The sequence below is a fragment of the Suricata suricatta genome, chromosome 2 (genome assembly GCF_006229205.1).
Source record: "Suricata suricatta isolate VVHF042 chromosome 2, meerkat_22Aug2017_6uvM2_HiC, whole genome shotgun sequence".
Lineage (NCBI taxonomy): Eukaryota > Metazoa > Chordata > Mammalia > Carnivora > Herpestidae > Suricata > Suricata suricatta.
The window spans coordinates 17,475,421-17,498,258 of record NC_043701.1 but is presented as its reverse complement, the minus strand read 5'-3'; the positions used below and the strand labels follow the sequence as shown (position 1 = coordinate 17,498,258).

Here is a 22,838-nt window from a genome sequence, read left to right as displayed (position 1 = left end):
TAAATGATTATCAGTATACATATAATTTCTACTTCTCATAATTATAAACTATGTTGGTTGCAATTATAATAGTGAAAAACTTAAAACAACTTAAGTGTCCTTTAATAGGAAATAGTTAAACAAATTAGAATATAATTATAGATTCTAGAATGTGAAATACTAAGTGATCATTTTTTAAAAAGTACTCTTGTAAAAATGTGTTTGTTGGAAATGGAAAAATATTATGGTGCATTGTATATGTTTAAAAAGGAGGAGGAGAACTGTTTTTTACAATCAAAAATTTTTAATTATTAAAAAAGGGAGGTAGGCTGCAAATTTTTATGTACAGTACCATACTTTTCTGGGTGTGAAAAGTAAAATTGTTGTCCCTGACACTAAGCTAAGCTCTTTGGATGCATTATCTAATTTAATTCTCAGGGCTTTGGAAAAATTAAAAAACAGTTCCTCTTCACAGAAACATGAGGACTCGAAGATAAAGTAATGCAAATATTGTCCAGGGAAGAAAGGGAACCTGGAAGGGATGATCCCCACTGAGGAGTTCTGGGGTTGGGACATGTGGAATTTGAGAAGCCTTCGGGTAAGGAGGGGAAGAGTATGGGTAACTGGGAAAGTGGTCAACAGCTGAGGACAGATACCTCTGGAGGGTGATCTGCTGGAATCCAGCCTCACCATGTCATCATTTTGGTGTTTCTTCTTGAGTCAATCCAATGAGTGGGCAAAGGATGATGTCACATGGACTTTTCTTTGATACAGATCAGAATGGGGAACAGAGTCTCAGGAATGTAAGATAGAGCTGATGAATTCTCCTTGAATTTCAGAAGGTCACTGGGTTATAAGAAATCCTGGCCAGTCTGAGTCTCAACTACTTCACTAGTGAACAAAGAACGCTCTGTTCATCTTTTTACTGAGCTCCCTCCACCAAGCAGGTAAGGACTTGCTACATCGTAGGAAATGCCATTGGTGCCTTCCCTATGGGTAGCTACTCAGTTTAAACTCAGAGGAAGCACACCAGCCCCCTCCTTGGGACTCCGCTGATGTGACCGTCAGGTCACTCTTCTACCCCAACAGCTACCAGTGTTCCTGCTCCAGCCAGAGCTCCAATGGCACATCTGGTGACTAGACAGTCAAGAGGGCAGGAGCAAAGTGGCTGCATACCCCTCATGGTGGGCATGGCCTTTCTGTATAACCAACAACAGGTGCAGAGCTAGGGCAAGCCTGGGCTCAGCCACAGGAAGTCACTGGATGCAAAGGATCAAGGCCAGGGCTGACTCAGGCCAAACTGTATGTGAACGAGCTTAAGACATCTGAATAGACTTTGTGCCGGGAGTACACGCCCCACTTGAGACGTTCCCAGGCAAATGGACAGACATGTTTCCTGGAACCACTCCAGAAAAAGAAATTACCGGCAAAAAACATGGATAATTCCAGAGATGGCATTAAGGTCTAGAATTACATGTAGTCAATATTTGATTTCTTCTAGTGATTTCCTTTCAAACTTAATGTCTTATTTTGAAATGAATGAGGAAGTCTGCCCTTATATGACCTGCAGAAGTGGACACTTCGGTGACGAAGGCTTTTGGGACGTGTACCCAGGACCCTTAAAGCCATACCAGGGAAGCAGCTGTCCATGTTTCCAAGAATTACAGCCGCCTGCCCCACACCGGGCACGGCGCTTGTGAGCTCCTATGTCAAGAGCAGCTGTTACCATCTCTTATAATTCCCTTTTGATCATTTAATGTGATTGTAATCACTAAGACCTTATTGCAACATCAGTGTTTTTTCGTTCCTGGTAAATAGCCAGCAGCCAAACCTACTTGGCCTTTGAGTATAGACCATCAATTAGGTTTTACGATCTATAATGTCACAGGCAGTTGCTCATCAGCAACTGAGCGGAAGCTTATTTTCATGGGTAGAACCAAATTCAAGTTTATTCCTGACCCAATCCTCATGACATTAGCATTATTTTCTTTCCTAATTTTACTTATCTCCTTCTCTGTGTGTTTCATTAAGGTGTAAGTTGAAGTTCTTTGGACCCTAACTCCTGATTAGTTTGTGTTTCTTACAGAACCTACCAGAAGGCTAGGCCCAGAAGCACTTTATTTATTTTTAAAATAGTTTATTGTCAAATTGGTTTCTATATAACACCCAGTGCTTCTCCCCACAAGTGCCCTCCTCCATGCCTGTCACCCCCTTCCCCCCTCCCCCTCCCCCTTCAGCCCTCGGTTCGTTTTCATTATTCAATAGTCTCTCATGATTTGTGTCCCTCTCTCTCCCCAATTCTCTTTCCCCCTTCCCCTCTCTATGGTCCTCTGTTAGGTTTCTCCTGTTAGACCTATGAATGCAAACATGGTATCTGTCCTTCTCCACCTGACTTAATGTGATATATATATATATATATATATATATATATATATATATACACAATGGAAAACTGCATGGCAATGAGAAAGAATGAAATATGGCCATTTGTAGCAAAGTGGATGGACCTCAAGGGTGTCATGCTAAGTGAAATAAGTCAGAAGCACTTTAAATTACTGATTATCTGATTGAAACCTGGGGCTTCATCATCTTTTCTGTCAATATCATAACTGCTCATAATTGAGATGGAAGGGTCTTTCAGATATTGTATAGTTGAATTCCTTCATTTTAGAGGTGAGAAAATTGAGCCTTAAAGAGAGCAGATGACTTCTCTAAGTTCCCATGGTACAGAGGCCAAGACTGTAGTTTCATCTTCCAGTTTCTGAACCCAATACTCTTTCATAATTATAATGAATGTCATCTCAGGTTTAGTGGGGGACTGCTCCATCCAGAAGAGCTCTGTGATTGTAACTCTCCATGGGCTGGGGGGGTGCTGTGTATCCAGGCAGGCTGCCCCAAGCCTGCCCTAATGCGACTGCAGCATCTTCCTTTCCCAGGGCCAATCCTGGAAAATAGGGGGTCTGAGAGATAGACTGGAGCAAACCTGCACCTCTTTGAGTCTTTGGTTGGGGATTTGGAAGAACTCTTGACTCACCGAGATGGTAACAAAAGAAGAGAGAGCCGAGAAATAACCCAACAAAGCTGTGGGCACTGGTCTCTACTCCTCACCAGAGATCGCAAGAACTTAAGCCTTGGCGTGTCGCCTGGAAACGACTTGCAAAGGAAATGCTTTGGAAAGTGTCTTTGATTTGATTTGGGCAAAAAGGCCAGGCGTGAATATACTCCTCTGAATGTTGTCTGCGGTCAGTCTATCCTGGAAACAACTGGCCAGCCCCATATCTGCCGATACCTGTGTGGTTTGATTCAGAGAATTGATGGCAAATAAATGGATATTAATTTTTCCCATCATGTCATTTCTGTCAAGACAGGTCAAGCAGAAGCACAGTGTAGGAAATGTTTTCCATTTCTCTTCACAACTCCAGGGCTGGACACAGGCCTGGCACAGATTAGGTCAGAAGGAGATTTATGGTGAAGGGACCCTCACTTGCTGGGCTCCTTCTAAAGTCTTGGGAGGGGGCCTTGCAATGTGTTCACTAGCCATCGGCCTTTGTCAACTTTTTTTTATGTTTTATTTTATATTTTGAGAGAGAGAGAGAGACAGAGCACAAGCAGGGGAGGGGCAGAGAGAGAGGGAGACACAGAATCCGAAGGGGGCTCCGGGCTCTGAGCTCTCAGCACACAGCCCAACGCAGGGCTCAAACTCACAGACCTGTGAGATCATGACCTGAGCCAAAGTCGGATGCTTAACTGACTGAGCCACCCAGGCGCCCTGGTCTTTGTCAACTTTGTAAAAGTAAATGGCTTCAGCCACATTTGGAGAGCTGCTGTCTCTGCTCTGCCACCTCGAGGACTTTAAATCTTGCCTCAGATGGCATTTGAAAGGTCATAAGCACTCTTAGGATCTGGCTGAGGGGAAGCTGAGTCAGGACAAATTAAGTTGGAATGCGGTCGGATATATTTATGTGGGTTGAGACCACTAACCCACCCAGGTATATTTAACTTCTTGCTAGCCACCTCAGTGTCATGACTGGGTCACACAATACTCCTGCTTCCCCCCACCCCCCCACCCCCAGCTCATTCACTCTACTTCCTGATGCGAAGCTGCAGAACCCGAGGTCACATTATGTTATGAATGTGTCCTATGGCACCTGGCCCTTGACAAACGTGGGTGTTGGATGAGAAACAAAGTTTGAAGTGTAAGGGGCCAGAAGCAAGTCTGTGGAAAATCGGAAAACCATCAGATATGCAACATGGCCGGCGAAGATGTGATTCTTGTTGATACGCAGGCGAGATGAAAGTTTTCTCCTATCAAGAATATACTTGAGGGGCGCCTGGGTGGCTCAGTCGGTTAAGCCTCCGACTTCGGCTCAGGTCAGATCTCACGTTCGTGGGTTCGAGCCCCGCATCAGGCTCTGTGGTCAGAGCCTGGAGCCTGCTTCCGGTGCTGTGTCTCCTACTCTCTCTCCCCCTCCCCCTCTCATGCTCTGTCTCTCTCTGTATCAAAAATAAATAAAACAGTAAAAAAAATTTAAAAAAAAAGAATATACTTGATAATTTACCATATACACTTTTAAATGTGTAGATGGTGAAGATGTGATTCTTGTTGATATGCAGGCGAGATGGAAGTTTTCTCCTATCAAGAATATACTTGATAATGTACCATATACACTTTTAAATGCAGCATGAATTTTAAACACTTTTGATGGAAATCATGGACAACAGAATTTCTGTGTTTGTAGAGCACAAATCTATAGTACTATTACAGTTTTGTGTGAAGGGGTGATCATGGATCTTAACTAGCAGAAGTCACAAACAAATTTGGACAAACTTGTGCTAGGGGAATGACTGAATTATCTTTCCTTCTCTTTAGAAAATGGCGGTCAGGGGTGCTTGGGTGGCTCAGTTGGTTAAGTGTCCGACTCTTGGTTTCTGCTCAGGTCACGATCTCACCGTTTGTGAGTTCGAGCCCTACATTGGGCTCCATGCTGACAGTGTGGAGCCTGCTTGAGATTCTCTTTCTCCCTCTCTCTGCCCCTCCCCCACTCACTCTTTTTCTCTCTCTCAGAAATAAATAAACTTTAAAAAAAAAAAGGAAAAAAGAAAATGGCGATCAAAGAGTACACAACTTTCAATTAAAAAAGAAGGGAGTAGGGGTACCTGGGTGGCTCAGCCGGTTAAGTATCCAACTGCTGTTTTCCGCTCAGGTTATGTCCTCATGGTTTGTGAGTTTGAGCCCCGCAGCGGGCTCTGCGCGGACAGTGTGGAGCCTGCTTGGCTTTCTCTCTTTCTTTCTCTCTCTCTGCCCCTCCCCTGCTCCTGCTCTCTTTCTCAAAATAAGTAAATAAATAAATAAATAACTTTAAAAATTAAAAAAAAAAAGCAAAGGGTATGCAAGCATAAAATGTGCGGGAGAAGTATTACAGGGGACTGAAAGTTAAACAACAAAAACATCATGCTATATTTTAGTAGAATTTGTGGCATCTGTGGTGTTTATCTACTTTTTAAATTTCGTAATTTGCCGTGATTCTTTTCAATGTAATAATATTGTCTCTTACACAGGATTTTGTATTCATACTTTTGTGTCCTGTTTCTGAAAGGGGACACCAAAACGTGGATGTCCTTCAGGCTGAACAAAAGTTGGATGTGTCCTTGGACTGGATGATACATACATGACGAAGGAGGGAGACATACGACTAACAGATCTGGGGTGAGCGGAGAGGTCTGGGGGACCAGCAGAGAGGGGTTTCCCAAGAAGAGGGTAACCTAAGGAGGCACGGCGCAGAGTTCTTTCTGGGAGACAAGGTGCGGCGGGGGTGATGGTGGAGAAGATGAAGAGGGGATGTGTGGAAAGGCAGGGGAAAGTTCCAAAGACACATTTTCCAGGCCCCACAATTTTGTCCAACCCCCCAGGCGATCAGGTTAATTTTTGCAGCCTACCTATGGACCTAAAGGACTTGATGGGTTTTGTTTTTATTTATTTTTTTTAAAGATGATTCCACTGATTATAACAATTGCTCATCTCAATCCCACTGTAAGGAAGAAAAGGCAATACTATCATTGGCTTTATCGTCCAGGTCGCAAACCACATATCTGGTTTAGTGTGTCTCTGCTGTCTTGTCTATTCAGAACAGAACCCTCCTTCCCTGCCTCTTTAGGAAACTTTCCTGAATGAGCTTTGCCATATGCGTTGCCCCAATGGGTGAGAACTGGGCATTTGGCTTAAGTCACACCAATCAGAGCTCTTCCATGGAATTTGAAAACGGGAGACCAGCCAGAGCTGCTCTGGGAGACAGATGCGAGGCTTCCCAGCAGCCTTCCACGGGCCTGAGCAGGAGGCCTGTCCGCGACAATGCAGCACAGCCACTGACCGTGTGAGGAAGGGACAGCCCGCATCCAGACTAGGAGAGGAGAGCCCCCTGTACACAGCCTGATGCCCCAGGGGGCTCCACTCCGCCTCCTCCGGGGAGGCATTGCAGGGCCAAGCGATCATGTCCACCTCATGTCTGTGCGCCTCTCCCCTTTGAGACTCAAGAATTCTCTGCCCTGACGGCCCTGAGCCTCTTCCAGAGCCTGCGTGGACCTCTTTGCCAGGTCTGCCCTGCTGAAGGCAGACCATGATGAAGGTGTGCACTCCTCTAGGCCCGAAGGATGGCCAAGCGTCAGCGATTTGGGGAATATGGTGTATGTGTGTGTGTGTGTGGGTGCATGCACGTGTGTGTGTGTTGGGAATAGGTATGGAGCTTGGATATGCAGGTCGGGGCTCCACATTCATGCACATAAGAACATTTGTGATCTGGGGCGAAACCTGAGAGAGGTAGAGAAGGGGAAGGCCACAGGCAGGGTGTTGGCCCTCCCCGGCCAGCTGGGTTCCAAAGCAGAACTTGGAGCGGTGAGAGAATTTTAACTTCAAACTTGGCCTTCCAGGTAGGAAGATCAGAACATTCCTTATTTAAGAGTTAGTAAGTTTGGTTTATAACTCTCCAATATTTAGACATGCAGTGTGTGGGTCTCCATTTGTGTTCTTGCCCTGCATCTCACAAACATCAGGGACACACTTTGTAGAGACGAGAGAAGAAGAAAAATTCCCAGTGGCATCTGAGCCCCTAGTTCAATGTGTTCCTGATGCATGATGGAACCTTGCCTTTCCCTTACCTTGATCTTATACATTAATAAAGAACAATTTTTTGCCTAGGCTAATCTGGCTTTATGTGACTTTAATCAAGAATCCTAGCCAATACAGAAAGCAAGTGTTGGAGCTAGGACTTGAACCCAGGCTCGGATTCCTAGTCCTATGTTCCCGCCATCATGTCACACCAGCTACCTAACTACCTCTCCAGCGGTAAGCCAAGCAAATCTTGCTGACACCCCAGCAGGTAAAAGTTAGAATCCCAGGAAAACAGTTTTACCTACCTGACTCCAAAAAACACTTGCAGGAGAGTGCAGAGGCCAGAGACGAAGAAAATTGTGCTGATGAGGTAGCTCTGAGTCAGGGGGTCATGCTGCAGGCAGAGGTCCTTGGCCAGGATGAGCGGCACTGCCACGAGCCCTCCCAGGGCCGTGAGGAAGTGCTGCGGGCAGAGCAGAGAGGGTGGACAGTTAAGCAGGTGCTGTGGCTACCTGGCTCACCTTCACTCCCAATCTTCCTCCAGAGGAGAGAGCTCTAGCTCTGGTCTCAGAGAGGCCTGACCATGCACGACAGGCAGAGACTGGATAAGCAATGGCAACTGGGAAGACTAAGCAGCAAGCAGCAGGGACTTAACCAGAGTGTCTGGAGTTCAAGGGCAGAACGCTAGAACTGGGAACCAATATCCTGGGTGAGAAACCAAGGCAGGGACACCAAATAGGACATAACAGGAACCAAGGACATAACTTATTCTTAAGAATAAGAACAAGGCAGAGGCTCATAATGAAAATAAGGTATAAGGTGAGGGCAAGACTAATGAACAGGAAACGCCAAGCACATTCTCCAGATAGATCATATATTAGGTCACAAAAAAGCCTTAGCAAATGTCAGAAGAAGGAAACCATACCAAGAGTCTGAATAGTATGAAACAGGAAGAAAACTGGAAAATTCACACATTTGTGGAAATTAAGCAATACCCTTCTGAACAACCAACAGGAATAAGAAGAAATCAAATGTGCAATCAAAAAACATCTTGAGACAAAAATGGAAACACACATATCAAAACTCATGAAACAGAGCAAAAACAGTTTCAAGAGGGAAGTTTATAGTGATAAACACCTAGAAGAAAAATCGCAAACAACTTTACACCTCAAGGAACTAGGACAAGAAGAATAAACTAAGCATAAAATCAGCAGAAGGGAGGAAGAATTAATGTGATTAACATTTCTATACTATCCAAAGACATGTACAGATTCAAAGAAATCGGTATCAAAATTTTAATGACATTGTTTACAGAGACAGAAAAAACAATGCTATAATTAGTATAGAAAAACAAAAGACCTTAAACAGCCAAAGGAATCCTTAAAAAAAAAGAACAAAACTGGAGCCATCCTAATTCCTCATTTCTAACTTTTTTTTAGTTTATTTATTTTGAGAGAGAGAGAGATAGAGAGAGAGAGAGAGAGAGAGAGAGAGAGAGAGAAAGCAGGGGAGGGGCAGAGGGAGAGGGAGAGAGAGAGAATCCCAGGCAGGCTCCAAGGTCAGTGTGGAGCCTGACACAGGGCTCGAACTCACAAACTGTGAGATCATGACATGAGCTGAAATCAAGAGTTAGACGCTCAACCAACTGAGCCACTCTGGCACCCCCCATTTCAAATTGTATTACAAAGTTATAGTAATCAAATAGTATGGTACTTGAGAACTGGTTGACATTTTCACTTAGCTTAAAAAGTGAGACAAAAAAATTTTAAATATACCAATTTTCATTTGTGTGTCAATGACATAAATAAGCAGACTCTTTGCTAAATTTTGTGGCAGTTTTTGAAAAGTGGAAGAATGTTATTTTCAAAAAAACCCTACAAAAATAAAATAAAATCAGTATGGTACTGCCATAAAAGTAGACAAATAGACGAGTAGAACAGAACTAAGAGCCCAGAAATAATCCCATGCATATAGGTCAACTACTATTTGACAAGGAAGCCAAAAAGGTTCAAGGGTTTGGAAAGGACAGTCTATTCAATAAATTATATTGTGCAATCTGGATAACTACATCCAGAAGAATGAAAATGGACTCCTATTTTGCATCACTCACAAAAATTAACTCAAAAACGGATTAAGGACTTAAACGTAAGGGCTGACACTGTACAACCCCTGGAAGAAAACGCAGTGGAGAAAAGCTCCTTAGCATGGATCTTGACGAAGATGATTAGCTGTGACAACAAAAGCTCAAACAACAAAAGCAAAAATAAACAAGTGGGATTACATCCGACTGAAAAGCTACTGCGCAGCGGAAGGAACAATCAGCAAAATAAAAAGGCGTCCTAAGAATAGGAGAAAATATTTGCAATTTGCAAACCATCTTTTGGATAAGGGTTAATATCCAAAAAACATAAGGAACTCATAAAGCTCAATAGCTTTATTGATTAAAAGATCTGATATAAAAATGGGCACGGGACTTGGAACTTGGGAAGATAGTAAAGTAGGAGGAGCTTAGCCCCTCCCACGCTTACAACTAGATATCATCCACATCCAAGTCAATAAACCCGGCAGCGATCCGAAATGGGACGAACAAACTTCACAACGAAGTATAGAGAAGAAGCTGCATCTGAAAGTTTAGGAAGGTCAGAAAGGTGGAGGGGGGCTGCCCACTGGAGGGAGAGAGCTGTGCACACAGACGGGGCAGAGAAATGGGCCCATGCACCAGGGAGCTCACACAGGGTAGACTAATCCCTATCATGTTTGACTTTTAAATCCAGAGGGGCTGAATTCGGTGAGTTTGTAAAACCAGGGGACTTGGAACCTGGAGCTTTAAAAGTCAGCAGACTCAGCATGGAGCCAGCTGGACAGGCGGGTGATAGTTGGGTCACTGCCCTTAAAGAGCCAGCAGCCTGCATGAAGAGGCAACATAAAAATGGCAGTTGTCACAACCTCTGGGGCAAACAGGAGACAGATCTGTTCAAAGTGATTTTGAAGTGTGCTGGGAGACTTTGAAACTGAGGGAGCTAGCAGGTGTCATTTTCCTCCCTCTCCCCCGACAGAAACACAGAGCCACACTGTAGCCTCAGCTCGGGGCTCAGGACAAATCTTATTAAAGCCGTATGTTTGCCCCACCCAGCCACGGTCTCCCACCCACTGTCACGCATGCATGGAGCTCGGCGTCACACCCCTGGCCGCCCTGGCTTACAGCCCCCAGCCACCAACCGCCTCAGTGCCTTGGGGAATCTGGCATGGGGCTAGGGGCCCAATGCGAAGTCTGCTAACACCACTGCCCCGTTCCCAAATGCCCTGGCAGGTACGGCCCCTCAGAGCTGGCCTGCCTGGGTCCCACCAACACCATATAGGGCAACCACTGCCCACAACAGGCAGTCTGTGCAGATGGCTATACTGAAAGGAAAGATGATTCAGATACAACAGCAGGGTGTAAGCAACACATACAGGATGCTTTCCTGAAGCGCCAGGTTCCGGTGGGAACAGGACACAGCACTGCAGGGCACTCCAGGACCTCCTCTTCATAAAGTCACTACGTCCAAGAGCAAAAGTCATAGCTGACTTTCTTAACACAGAGAAACAGACACAGAGAGGTAGAAAGTTGGGGAGACAGAGAAATTTATACCAAATGAAAGAACAGGACAAGGCCATGGCCAAAGATCTAAACAAATGCAAATACAGGCAAATATAAATAACCTGTCTGATCATTTATTTATTTATTTTTATTTTTTTTAATGTTTTATTTATTTTTGAGAGACAGAGACAGAGTGAGCAGGGGAGGGTCAGAGAGAGAGGGAGACACAGAATCGGAAGCAGGCTCCAGGCTCTGGAACAAGCTGTCAATACAGAGCCTGATGCGGGGCTCGAACCCATGAACCGCGAGGTCATGACCTGAGCCGAAGCCAGACGCTCAATCCACTGAACCACCCAGGGGCCCCTACACAGAGAAATTCTGAAGCACCGGGGCCTGGGTTAAAGGGTATATGATTTACATGTTGACAGAAACAACCAAACTGTCATCCAGAAAGGCTGCATGAAATAATGTTCCAACAGAAGTCTTTGAGAGTACCTGTTTCCCCAAATTCCCCGAGCATTGGTTATCACATTTTTTTAGCTGTTGCAAATGAAATAAATTGAAATTGGTATCTTGATGAAAAAACGACACCGTGTCCTTGAAGTGAATCCTCCCCTAATTCCTCACCCCCACCCCCAACACCTGAGAGAGATGAGGAGCCCTGAGTTCCCCTGGAGGCCAACCCCAAGGAAGACCAGTTTATCAGGGCCTGACACTGTGGATCTTGCCGAATCTGACCTGGGTGTGTACTGATGTCGCTTTCGAGGCAGAGCCTCTTTGGACGCAGTGCCTGCTGGGTGGCATTACCTGGATCCCCAGGAGGATGCAGAGGTACCACGGGGGGACGTCCAGGATGCTATAGACCAGGTTGTTGCTGGTGGCTGTTCTGGACCGCCCTCCCTTCTTCCTGTCTTGGCCATTGTTGAGAGAGTTGAGCACATAGCCTTCCCTCTGCTGGGAACAAGAGAAGGCCACATAAGGGCTTTTTTTTTTTCTTTTTGAGAGAGAGACAGAGAGGGAGAGAGAAAATGAGAGAGAGGGAGGGAGAGAGAGAGAGAGAGAGGGAGATAGAGAAGGCAAGAGAGACTCTTAAGCAGACTCATGTCCGTGCAGAGCTCAACATGGGGCTCAATCTCATGACCATGAGATCATGACCCAAGCCGAAATCAAGAGTCAGACACCTGACTGAGCCGCCCAGGCGCCCCACATCAGGGCAGTTCAGAGGAGCCAGTGGACTTGCTGATTTCAGCTGGATAGCTGGGTGGCCTACAGGAGGCACCGCGACAGGGACAACAGTTGGCCTGCTTGGGATTTCTAGGTCCAGACTCCACAGGCCAGTGCTTTTCTACATTATGCGTCATCAGCGGGGCCTGCGTGTGAAGTTTACGCTAGACAGCTACCTTAGCCATCCCTCCTGCCGGGCCGGGAGCGCCTCGAATGCACGGGCCTTACTTTTCTGCGTCGTCCCAGCTTCGAGAGCAGTCAGTGCTCGCGCTCAGGACAGACCGAATGACGGGACGGAACGTGCAAATATGAAAGAGTGCAGCGCTGACTCCTGGGAGCTGCTGGGACTCCTGGTGCAGGGGCAGCTGGTGCAGGGGGGTAAGACGGGTCCCTTGCCCCTCTGACTCCACTCACCACCCCCACGGCTTCTGTTCCTCCACCTGGCCCTCCAGGTGCGTTTCCTAACCCCGGTTGACCTGGCTCTAGCCACTGAGGGTGTCCAGGTCTCTCTGAATGTGGCCTTTATTTTCCTGCGTCAATGCCTTAGCTCACCCTGTGCCCGCAACTTGAGCCCCCTGCTTCTCCAATCTACTCCCTGCTCGCAAGAGCTCTCTGCCTCCTCCCCTCCACCTCTCCTGACCTCCTCCGCCCATATGATTTTTCTCCCGGTACCTCCCAGCACAGGGTGTCTCCCTGTTAGGTCATGTTTTCTCTCTTGGACCAGAAACATCTCTGCACCTGCCTTCCCTTAGCTGAGCCATAAGCCTTAAGCCTTAAGGCCATAAGCCTTCGGGGTTGGGAAGCTGTCTTCTCCTGGTTCATGTTCTAGCAGAGCAACCTGCAATGTGAAACCAAAAACATCCTAGAAAAGTGGGTGCTGATAGGAGAGGGAAAAGAGGCCACTGATGGGAGGGGTGGGGCCATGTCCAGACCCGCCGCCCCCAAGCTAGCCTCCGGGCCAAAATGTGGGAGTCTTGGATTTCTTTCTCAAGTAGTTTGTTTTGTTTGTCTGATGTAGTGGCAGAAAGAATGCTGAAGATAAATGAAAGCTCCCTAAGGGTCTCACATGATTTTCCAGAAGAGACGGCCAAGGCCTCTTCCCCAGAAGGCTGAGCAGCAGTGGGCTGGGGCCTGGCAACTCTGAGAGCCCAGCTGAGGGTGGCGGGTGACACCCATCCCCTGTGGGCCACAGCCCCTGCCGGGTGCAGGAGAGCCCTCTCCACGGAGGTGGGCACTGGGGAGATCAGAGCATCTCCGCTGGGCTCACCCTGTCATTGTTACGTGGTCAAAGATCAGTTGGAAGGATGGTGGGGTCAGGGCTCGAGGCTCGGCCAGAGAAGCCTCCAGAAGGGTGACTGTCACTCTGCTTCTCTGGGCCTCAGGTTCCTCATCTGGGAGCAAAAGTGCCTGCATCATTGGCTCGGAAGGAAGAAAATAAACATAAAGTGCCGGGTGGTGGGGGGGGTGCGTTTTGGATGTTTAGTAAATATTAGCTCGCTCTCTCTGCTGACCTCTCTCTTTCCCCTTGCTTTGTTTCAGAAACTGAACAGTGTGACAGTGGGAAACCTTGGGGGTGAGGGGGAGAATTTAGATTCAGCAGAGGCCAACCTGTGAATAAAGGTAAACAAAGGTGACCTTCCAACTTGTTGCTTTTGAGAATTTATTCACAATGTTTAGCACCCAGGCAAGAATCTTTGCCTCGAGATGGCGAGTTTGGGAGGACAGCTGCACATCTGTCTAATAATCTAAAATCTGGTCTAGAACGTGAGCCACCGTCCTGAGCATGAATAATGAATGAGGACACTGGGACTCCCTGCTGGTGACCCCCTCCAGGCCACTTCCATCCTTTCTGCACACCCCTCCCCCCCTTATCTTTCCCTCTCTCTCTAGGGGTACTCACCAAGGGGCACTCACCGTGGCTTCAGAATGCTCCCAGCTGGTGGTGGCAGAGGCCATGGCAACCTGGGGTGGGCTCCTCCCGGCCTCCTCTCAGGATGAAAACAAAGTGAAGCTGCCCCAGTTGGAAGAGATGAATGTCTCACTGCCTGTCAAAATAGTAAGAGACAGAGAAAGACCTGGCTCCAGGGCTGGTTCCGGGCAGGGTGGGGCTTCCAGACTTCTCCTCCTGCCTCCTCCAATCACCACAGGAGACCAAGGTGCATTCAGGTGCAGAGAATGTTTCGTAATTAAGTTTGAGTAAGTGCAGTGAAGTTCATGATCGTCTGCAGGCACTCCGGGAAGCAAAGCAGGAAGAGGTTTTCTGGGAGTGGCATGACAGCACTTTCTGGAAGTCTGATTTTAGGAGGCAGGAGAGGAGGGGCATGAGGGTGAGGCTCTGGGCTGAACACACAGGCTTTGCAGTTTTTTAAAGTTGGTTCTTGGTGACTAGTTGAATAAGAACGAAAGGCACTGAAAATGTTAAGTCCAACCAGCCTGGCCCCTGAGAGGTAATAATGAAATGATCATGAAACAAAGGGCATTACTGCAGATCTGGGAGAAACTGCCAAGGTGTGTTCAGGGAGCAAAGCCCTCGGGTGAGAACCTGAGAAAACATGCTTCTAATCCTTAGGTGTGTATCTCCCCAACGCCCCGAAATGTCTAATAACCCATCTTGGAGAGGGAGATAGCCGGAGGGTGTTGTTCTGCACAGGGCCCTCCTCAAAACCTCTGAATAAAGCCTCCTCCATGAAGTCCAAAGCAAGCCAACTACTGGCCACTCATGATGGTGGAATGTTCTGGAATGGGTGGCACTGGGTCCTAAGGTTCAGGAAACACATGGCCGTGGGAATTGGTCCAAGAGGAAGCCCCGAAAAAATGCAACAATCAAGTGTTTGACAAGGGACGGGACAGACTTGATTTGGGATGAGACAGAAAAGCTAGCGGTAAGTAGCTGACCTTACGGAATACTTAGCTAGGTATGTACACTGTGCTACACCTTTTTGGTCTGACCTTAATTTAACGTCCACAACAAACTAGCGTTCACATTCCTTTTTTACAGATTAAGAAATTAAGATGTTGATGAGCCAGTTAAGCTCTTTGCCCAAGGTGAGATTCAAAACCCAGACAGGGGGCACCTGGGTGGCTCATTTGGTGAAGTGTCCGGCTTCGGTTCAGGTCATGATCTCACGGTTCCTGATTTCGAGCCCTGCATCCGGCTCTGCGCTGACAGCTTAGCTCAGAGCCTGGAGCCTGCTTCTGATTCTGTGTCTCCCTCTCTCTCTGACCCTCCCCTGCTCATGCTGTCTCTATCTGTCTCTCAAAAATAAATAAAAAACATAAAAACAAAACAAAACAAAACCCAGACAGTTTTGCCACAGGCTGGAGAGGCCAAGGAGATCCTAGTGGAGACATGCCCTCTGGGTCTGGAGATGTGAAGGAGGAGGCTCCAGGGGAGAGGGCTGCGGAGAAGGCCTCCCCACACTGTCCCTGAAGGGAAACATGGCTCCTCTACAAATGGCACCCCAGGGCCACGAGTTCACCTCAGAAGTGAAAGTGAGACTGTTTAGCTTCGGGAAGGTGTGGATTCCTGCCCTGAAGGGAAACATGGCTCCTCTACAAATGGCACCCCAGGGCCACGAGTTCACCTCAGAAGTGAAAGTGAGACTGTTTAGCTTCGGGAAGGTGTGGATTCCTGCCTCTGTTGGGGTTCCCTGAACACACTAAACGTGCAGCTCTGAGCTGGGTACGTCAGGAGGTGAAGACAGAGAGCAGGTGCCACCATTCACACGGATCTCTATACTGAGCAGCAAGGCTTCGTTGCTCCAGGAAGACCGGTGGGGGTGGGGCAGAGTGGGGGGCTGCCTCTACTGCCCACCATGACCCCTACCCTCACAGACCTGGGGGGCGTGGGCAAAGTTGGGTTTGTTTCAGACATGTCTATTCCCTGTCACCTTCGGGGAGAACAGGGAAGAAGGGGACTTCTCAAAGACTATCCTCCTCACACTGAAGGTCCCGCTTTTCTTGGCCATGTTCTTTCCTCTCCCTGGTGACTGTTTAAGTATCCAGCTAAACTCTCCTACAGAATAAAATCCTTAGCCACACACAACTGAGGTAAAGCAGAAAGATGGCCTCCTGATACCCACTTTGGTTGCCTATACAGTATGTTCCAGAACCTTCCTCACTCTTTAAGTCCCTTCTTCTGGGCCTAACTCTCTTTGTCCCACATGGTTCCTCATATAGGTCCTTTGGCTTGTGGCCACTGCTGCTGTCCATGGAGTCCCCACCCCCTCAGCAGTTCAGATGGGGAAACAGCCATCACCTCTCCTTCTCCTCTACCTTCCACCTCTCAGGAGTCACTTCTACAGACTCTGGTCCCTCAGCTCATCATTGGCCTGGGCTGGCTTCTGCTAACATCTCTTACCCTAAAGCTACTGTGGTATTCCACAACTCTTCTAGAGTCTCAGCTGCTCCCGCTGGTGGCTTTGCCCTCCCTCCCCATCTGGACTCCTCCTGCCATCCTATGTACACACCAGCTCGAAGCACTCAATACACAGTCAGCACATGTACACGTGATTATTTATAACCCTTGTGTTTCAAGTTACAAAAAGCACGTTCTACTAATGAGTTCAAATAGAGGAATTTAAGAAGATGGGGCCTGTCTGGGAACCCGTGATCTTTCCTCAGACACACGAAGGAGTGACAACTCTTCCAGTAAATTTTCACACCTAAACATTGAATCCCAAATTAGAGGCAGTTCCTCAAGCCCAGGTACTCTGGGAGGAGAAAGGCACCAGGCTTCTCCATACAGAATACATTATAGCCCCATTGGATGCACCATCTTTGTGTGTGGAGTAGGCTATGCAGAAGGTTTGACCTGGACCTTTGTACCCTACAGAGAAAGTGGCAGTTGGCTACTGCAGGAGGGAATCTGCCAAGAGGACAGCCGTGAGGCATTTCACACCTGACAATGATAATGAAGGAGGCCAACAGGGTTTCTCAAGAAAAGGTCAAACTGAACTGAAGGTGTAGCTCTTGGTTTTGCTATTCAGACCCAGTTAGCCTTTCCTCGTTTTCCTCAGTGAACCATCGTGATCCACAGCAAGCAACCATGTGCACATCTATCCCAAAGCTAACAACCTCAACATATTTTTACACAAAAGATTTAATTGTGTAAATGTGGCACAATAATCGAAGAGAGCATGGGGAGGCAGTTTCAAGGCTACTTGTCTATGAGATGCTTTACTCAAGTGAATATCTAATTTCATATACTCTTTTTTTTAATTTTTAAATGTTTTTTTTTTTGAGAATGAGAGAGACAGCTTGAGCAGGGGAAGGTCAGAAAGAGGGGGAGACACAGAATCTGAAGACAGGCTCCAGGCTCTGAGCTATCTGTCAGCACAGACCCCAACATGGGGCTCGAACCCACAAACCCCAAGATCATGACCTGAGCTAAAGCCGGATGTTCAACTGACTGAGCCACCCAGGTGCCCCTAATTTTATATACTCTTGATCTGAAAGGTCAAGAAACCAATCTTTATCATTGGAGGGTGGGTTTCCTACATCTTTATTGAGCCCTGACTTTTTTCATGAGAAATTGGAATTATAGTCTTTCAGGCTTGGATTTACAAAATCATTTACTTCAAATTTTGCTTTGTGCAGCTTTGGAGAACCACCTCAAGTGGACTGTCACTCTTGATTTATGACTGCATGGTCTCAATAATTCCCATACTCATGCTTAATTGAATCTCAGTTTATCTAACAGGTGTTGGCAAATTGTGACTCAGGCTGAATCTGGCCCACTCCCTAACTGTGTAAAGAGAATATTATTGGAACATATCCATGCCCATTGGCTTAGATACTCTCTAAAGCTGTTGTTGAGTTACAACGGCAGAGCTGAATGGTTGTGACAGCCCACAGAGCCTAAAAAAACTTGCTAACTGACTCTTTGCAAAAAAAAAAAAAAAAGGTTTCTGACTCTTGCTCTTGAACACCAGTCCAAAAACTTAAAAAACAAAAAAACAAAAAAACCCACTCACCTTTGAAAGTCTTCAGCATGTGATTTTTCGTCTGTAATCATACAATGTTAAGAATGATTTAAAGAAATATATTTAAACAGAAGACAATGAAATACTTTTTAAAAAGTTTATTTCCTCCTCTTCAGCTGAACCCTGCTTTTCTCTTCCAGAGCTCAACATACTACAAACTTTTCTTTGAGTTCACTCTTGTAGAGCAGGGGCAGGATTTTGGGGCTAGTTACCAGAAGTCATAATAAAACCCTTTTCTCTATATGCTCCTGTAACTAAGTGCTTCTGCTAACCCTTCAGCTTATCTTTGTTTTTCAGTGTCCAAGTCCTTGTGTTGGACAAGCAGGGTGGAGGGGAGACTCTTCAGGGGGTCCCGGGAACCAGAACTGGACACCTTGATGGAATGGAACTGGCCTGCACCACCAAGTACACCCAAATTTAGCCACAGACTCCAGAAAAGGGGGAGAGCCCCAACGAGAAGGCTGAATGACCACCAGTCCAGCAGAATGGGAGTTCACAATAAAAATGATCATTTTTACTTTTTGCCCACCTGCATTTTTGGATGGAGATTCATACTTGTTATGAACATCTTAAGGAGGAGGGAGGGCTGAGCCTCTGCGTCACCAGAAAATGTCTCCAGGGGTGGCAGCTGTGGTTGTTGGGCCATGGACAAAGCAGAATCAGTGTCTGTTCTTCCCACACATCATCTCTATCAGATGATCAATCAAGACTCAGTCATCAAGGAGGTGCCCACGGTTGGCCCGCCACCGCAACATCCCACTGACACAGGCCCTGGGCTCCTCTGAAGCTCCTCTGCTGTCCAGGGCTTCACTGAGGTGGAGCAGGTCTGAGAACCCTCCCAGCTCCTCAATGTCCTCCCCACTCTAGTGTGGGCACCGGCTCCTCTTCATGAACCAGGTGCAGCTGGGAGGTGTGGGAGCCCAGGACCAGACTTCTAAGAGCTGGGCTATAGACTGGTCTCCCCCAAATTCATGTTAAATCCTAATGCCTGATGTAATGATTTTGTCGAAGGGGACTTTGGGAGGTGATTAGGTCATAAGTGTGGAGCCCTTATATATGGAATTAATGCCCTTATAAAAGAGACCCCAGAAACTGCTCTTGACCCTTCAACCATGTGAAGACACAGAATGAAGATGTCCATCTACAAACCAGGAAGTAGGCTCTCACCACACACTGAATCTGCTGACACCTTGATCATGAATTTTTCAGCTCCCAGAACCTGGAAAATTAAACATTTGTTGTTAAGCCCACCCAGCCTATTACAGCCCAAATAGATTAAGACAATTTGGCATGTGGGGAATTCCCTTGTGACTGGCTTTATAAGAAGAGAATAGTGGTTTCGGACTCTGGCCTTTTCTTTGCTCAATTCCTCTTAATAGGAGTTTGACCTAAATACTTTTTGCACACAGTATTCATCTTCCCTTCGATCACTTCCAAGGAGGCTGAGTAGCAACGGAGCTTGGGCAGCATATTAAAGATACTTCTCCTGAGAAGCACACAAGGTGGCCATCCTGGGTAGTTTCTGGCCAAGACCTACATGTCCTCAGTCCTCTGCTGAGTCCCAGCCTAGCCAAATATTCAAGGGCTGACTTAAGGGCTTATTAGTGTCAACGTCCGTTCCCCCCTTTTTGCCCCCATCTTATTGCAGAGAAATTCTCTTCCTAGGAAGTAGAACTCTAGGTTATGAAAGTTGGAAAAAACTATAGAAAAAAACTAAGGCCCTGAGAATGAGGGAAACTGTTTGGTCCACGTTCTTTATCTCAGTGAATGACACCAACATCCATCAAACACTCAAACCAGAGCTTGGTCCACCATACGCAATTCTTCCCAAGTCCTGGCAAATTCACCTCCTAAATATGTCTCTTGTGTGTCCAAATCCTCTTTAATGGTAGCAAATATATTAACTTCATCTAAGACAACCTCACTGCTTCTCTTTCAATTCTACTGTCAGTGTCCCTATGATTTTGTGCAGAGCAATCTGGATAAACTCTTAAAACATAAATCTAGTCATGTCATTGTCCTTTCTAAACCTCTTTCTGACTCACCTCTGCCCTGAGGATATAGTAAAACTAATCCTTGCCACGGCCTGTTATGTCCTTCCTGACTTGGCTCCTCCTCGGAGCCCCACCGCTCAGCACTCCCCATCACACGGTGACTGGCACACACAATAGGTCTTCCATAAATAGCAGTTGGATTTAATTAAATTATCCAAGCCTATTCAGTATGTCTCAGTCTTTAACTTGTGATTCTGAACTTGGGCCAGGTCTTTGTCCAGAAAGAGGTAGATTTCAATGGCTCCCCTTTTGTTGCCCAAGGTTTGGGCTACAAAACATCAGGGGTTATCTGAAAGACCAGGTTCTGGTCTCCTCCACCTCAGCTCAGGATTGACAAGAAGGGCCTGACCCTCAAGGCAAGAGAGGCTGCTGTCATTGACACAAGGGGAGACACACACATCTGGGCTTTTTATAAAACTAATCTCATCTCCACTTCAGAGAGGGATATAGCCCCTCAGAGAGGGGCAGAGCTTAACCAAAGTCTTTGGCCTCTATGCTGGTTTTAAAATGTACCTGGGATTTTGCTTTCACTCAGATATGGTGGGGCCAGTAGATCAGGAGATGACTACCATTGAAAAGATAGTCTGTTAGTCACAGGTCTCAAGAGGAGGGAATGGCACACTGTGCAGGGCGACACAAGGAAGCGTTAGGAGGCAGAAGGGGGAAGGGGAAAGAATGGGCAAAAGTCTGAATAATAGCTTTTTTGCACAGAGAAGTGAGTGAGGGAGACTGAGTAGCTGAACAAGTTTAGGATTGACTGGAGATCTCTGGGGCTTAGGTGCGGTCTCTAGTTGTCCATTATCTCACCCTAGGATATTAGGGAAGGGGGGATAGTGGTTTGGCCAGATGAAGGCAGTAAAGGTGGTGGTTCAGGATTTAGGCTCGGGACTGGTTGGTTGGCATATGAAAGGCACACTCACAAGGGAGTTGTTTGCTTTCTCAAAGAACTAGCTAGCCCTGGGAGGGGCTTGTGGTGAGCCCCAACTGTCAGAGCACAAACTACAGAAGACATAGTTAATACAGTGCTACATGGGGAATTTCTCATGAGCACACTGCTCACAGAGCAGCTCCCTTTCGGTCTTACCTTTGTCATCATCCCCATTGTAATAACCTGAGGAGTCTCTTCTTCCATAAAGGGGTCCATGGGAAAGGGCAAAGGAAGACTTCTGGGAGAAAAAATGAGAGTGTTAAATAAAACCTTCCCTTGCCATTTTTTTCTGAATAGGCTGTATAGCATGATTTAAAAAAAAAATCAACCAACATCAGAGCTGAGAAAGGAGGGGGAGAGGGTTCCAGAGATCTCAGAGGAAAGTGGGTGTAAAATAGCTTGGTGCTTAGTTGCATCATGTGGCGTCAGTCACCTGTTTCATCATCACTTGGCTTTTGGTCTGTGCATCCAACTGGACAGCCCCAAGGGTCAGTCTTCACTGATGTCTCCCACCCTCCCTTAGACCTGCTCAGAGTTGGATCAAGGCACACAGAGGGCTGGTGTGGGGGTGGGGCACGCTGCCAATATCAAAGCAGCAGCATGGATCAGGCTTAGTAACTTGGGTTTATGGATAGGAAAGATATCAAGAGATTGTATAAACAGCTCTGAAAACTACAAATAGGAGAAGGAAGAGGGAGAGGGGGGCTTGCTGATCAGGGTAACTAGAAGTTACCTGAACAGAATCTACCCACGCTGAACTCAGAAAGCCAGTAGATCCAGTATCTCCCAGAAGCTTCTCTGCAGGAAACGTGCACACACCTGCAGAAGTTTACATCTCTTCCTCTGATACTGCATTGGTTTTGTTTCCTTTCCAGGAGCAAGAAAGTGCAAGGGGTTGGATCTTTATTTGCCTTGTATCAGATGTCCTAGAGAAGTCTGGAAGCTGCTAGGCCAGAGCCCACTGCTGTGAACAAGTTTCCTGAACAACCCCACTCATTGGACCCACACTGTAAAGAATTTGGGGGTATGCTTAGAACTCCAAAGATGGGTTCTGAGAGCCTTGGGACATTAGGTCAAGCACATGTCTTCTCAGACAGTCTGGTAAAAGTGACTTCACTGCTGGGACAGTCTCACTGACCAGAGGGTCTCCTGTAGGTGCTGTGGGTGTCTGTCTGGAGAATTGTGGTGGGCCAGAAGGATAAACATGAAATGCTGGAGCAGACCAGGCAGACACCATAAAGCACAATATTAGGTGTTTGCTTGTGGTCGTGTTAAATTTTAGGTTTATTTATTTATTTATTTATTCATTCATTCATTCATTCATTTTTAAAGGTTTATTTTTGAAAGACAGAGAGGAAGAGAGAGAGAGGGCATATGCAGGAGGGGCAGAGAGAGAGAGAGAGAGAGAGAGAGAGAGAGAGAGAGAATCCCCAGAAGACTCTGAGCTATCACTGCAGAGTCTGACTCAGGGCTCAATCTCATGCACCATGAGATCATGACCTGAGCCCAAATCAAACGTCAGACACTTAAGCGACTGAGCCACCCAGGCACCCCAAAATTTTACTTTCAAATCATACACTGTATATGTATGCCACCAACAGTGTAGGAGGGTGCCCGTCTCTCCACACCCTTGCCAGCATCTATAGTCTTTTGATTTGTTCATTTCAGCGACTCTGATCAGTGTGAGGTGGTATCTCAGTGTGGTTTTGATTTGAATTTCCCTGATGATGAGTGACACCGAGCATCGTTTCATGTGCCTGTTGGCCACCTGAATGTCCTCTTTGGAGAAGTGTCTATTCAGGTCTTCTGCCCATTTCTTCACTGGATCATTCATTTTTCATGTATGGAGTTTAGTGAGCTCCTTGTATATTTTGGATACTAGCCCTTTATCTGATATGCCATTTGCCACTATCTTTTCCCATTCTGTTGGTTGCCTATTAGTTTTTTTGATTGTTTCTTTTGCCTTGCAGAAGCTTTTTATCTT

General features: G+C 46.6%; 1 protein-coding gene across 1 annotated transcript in view; it reads right to left on the bottom strand.

Moving 5' to 3' along the window:
* Positions 1-14,158, bottom strand: part of LOC115274569 (solute carrier family 23 member 1-like) — a 42,563-nt gene extending 28,405 nt beyond the window's left edge. Inside the window, exons 1-4 of the mRNA XM_029917977.1 lie at positions 13,803-14,158; positions 11,472-11,618; positions 7,390-7,547; positions 6,248-6,614 (exon numbers count right to left, since the gene is read on the bottom strand). Coding sequence (XP_029773837.1) covers positions 6,248-6,614; positions 7,390-7,547; positions 11,472-11,618; positions 13,803-13,844 — 714 coding nt within the window. The 5' untranslated portion in view covers positions 13,845-14,158. The remainder of the gene's footprint in view (positions 1-6,247; positions 6,615-7,389; positions 7,548-11,471; positions 11,619-13,802) is intronic.
* Positions 14,159-22,838: the final 8,680 nt, after the last annotated feature.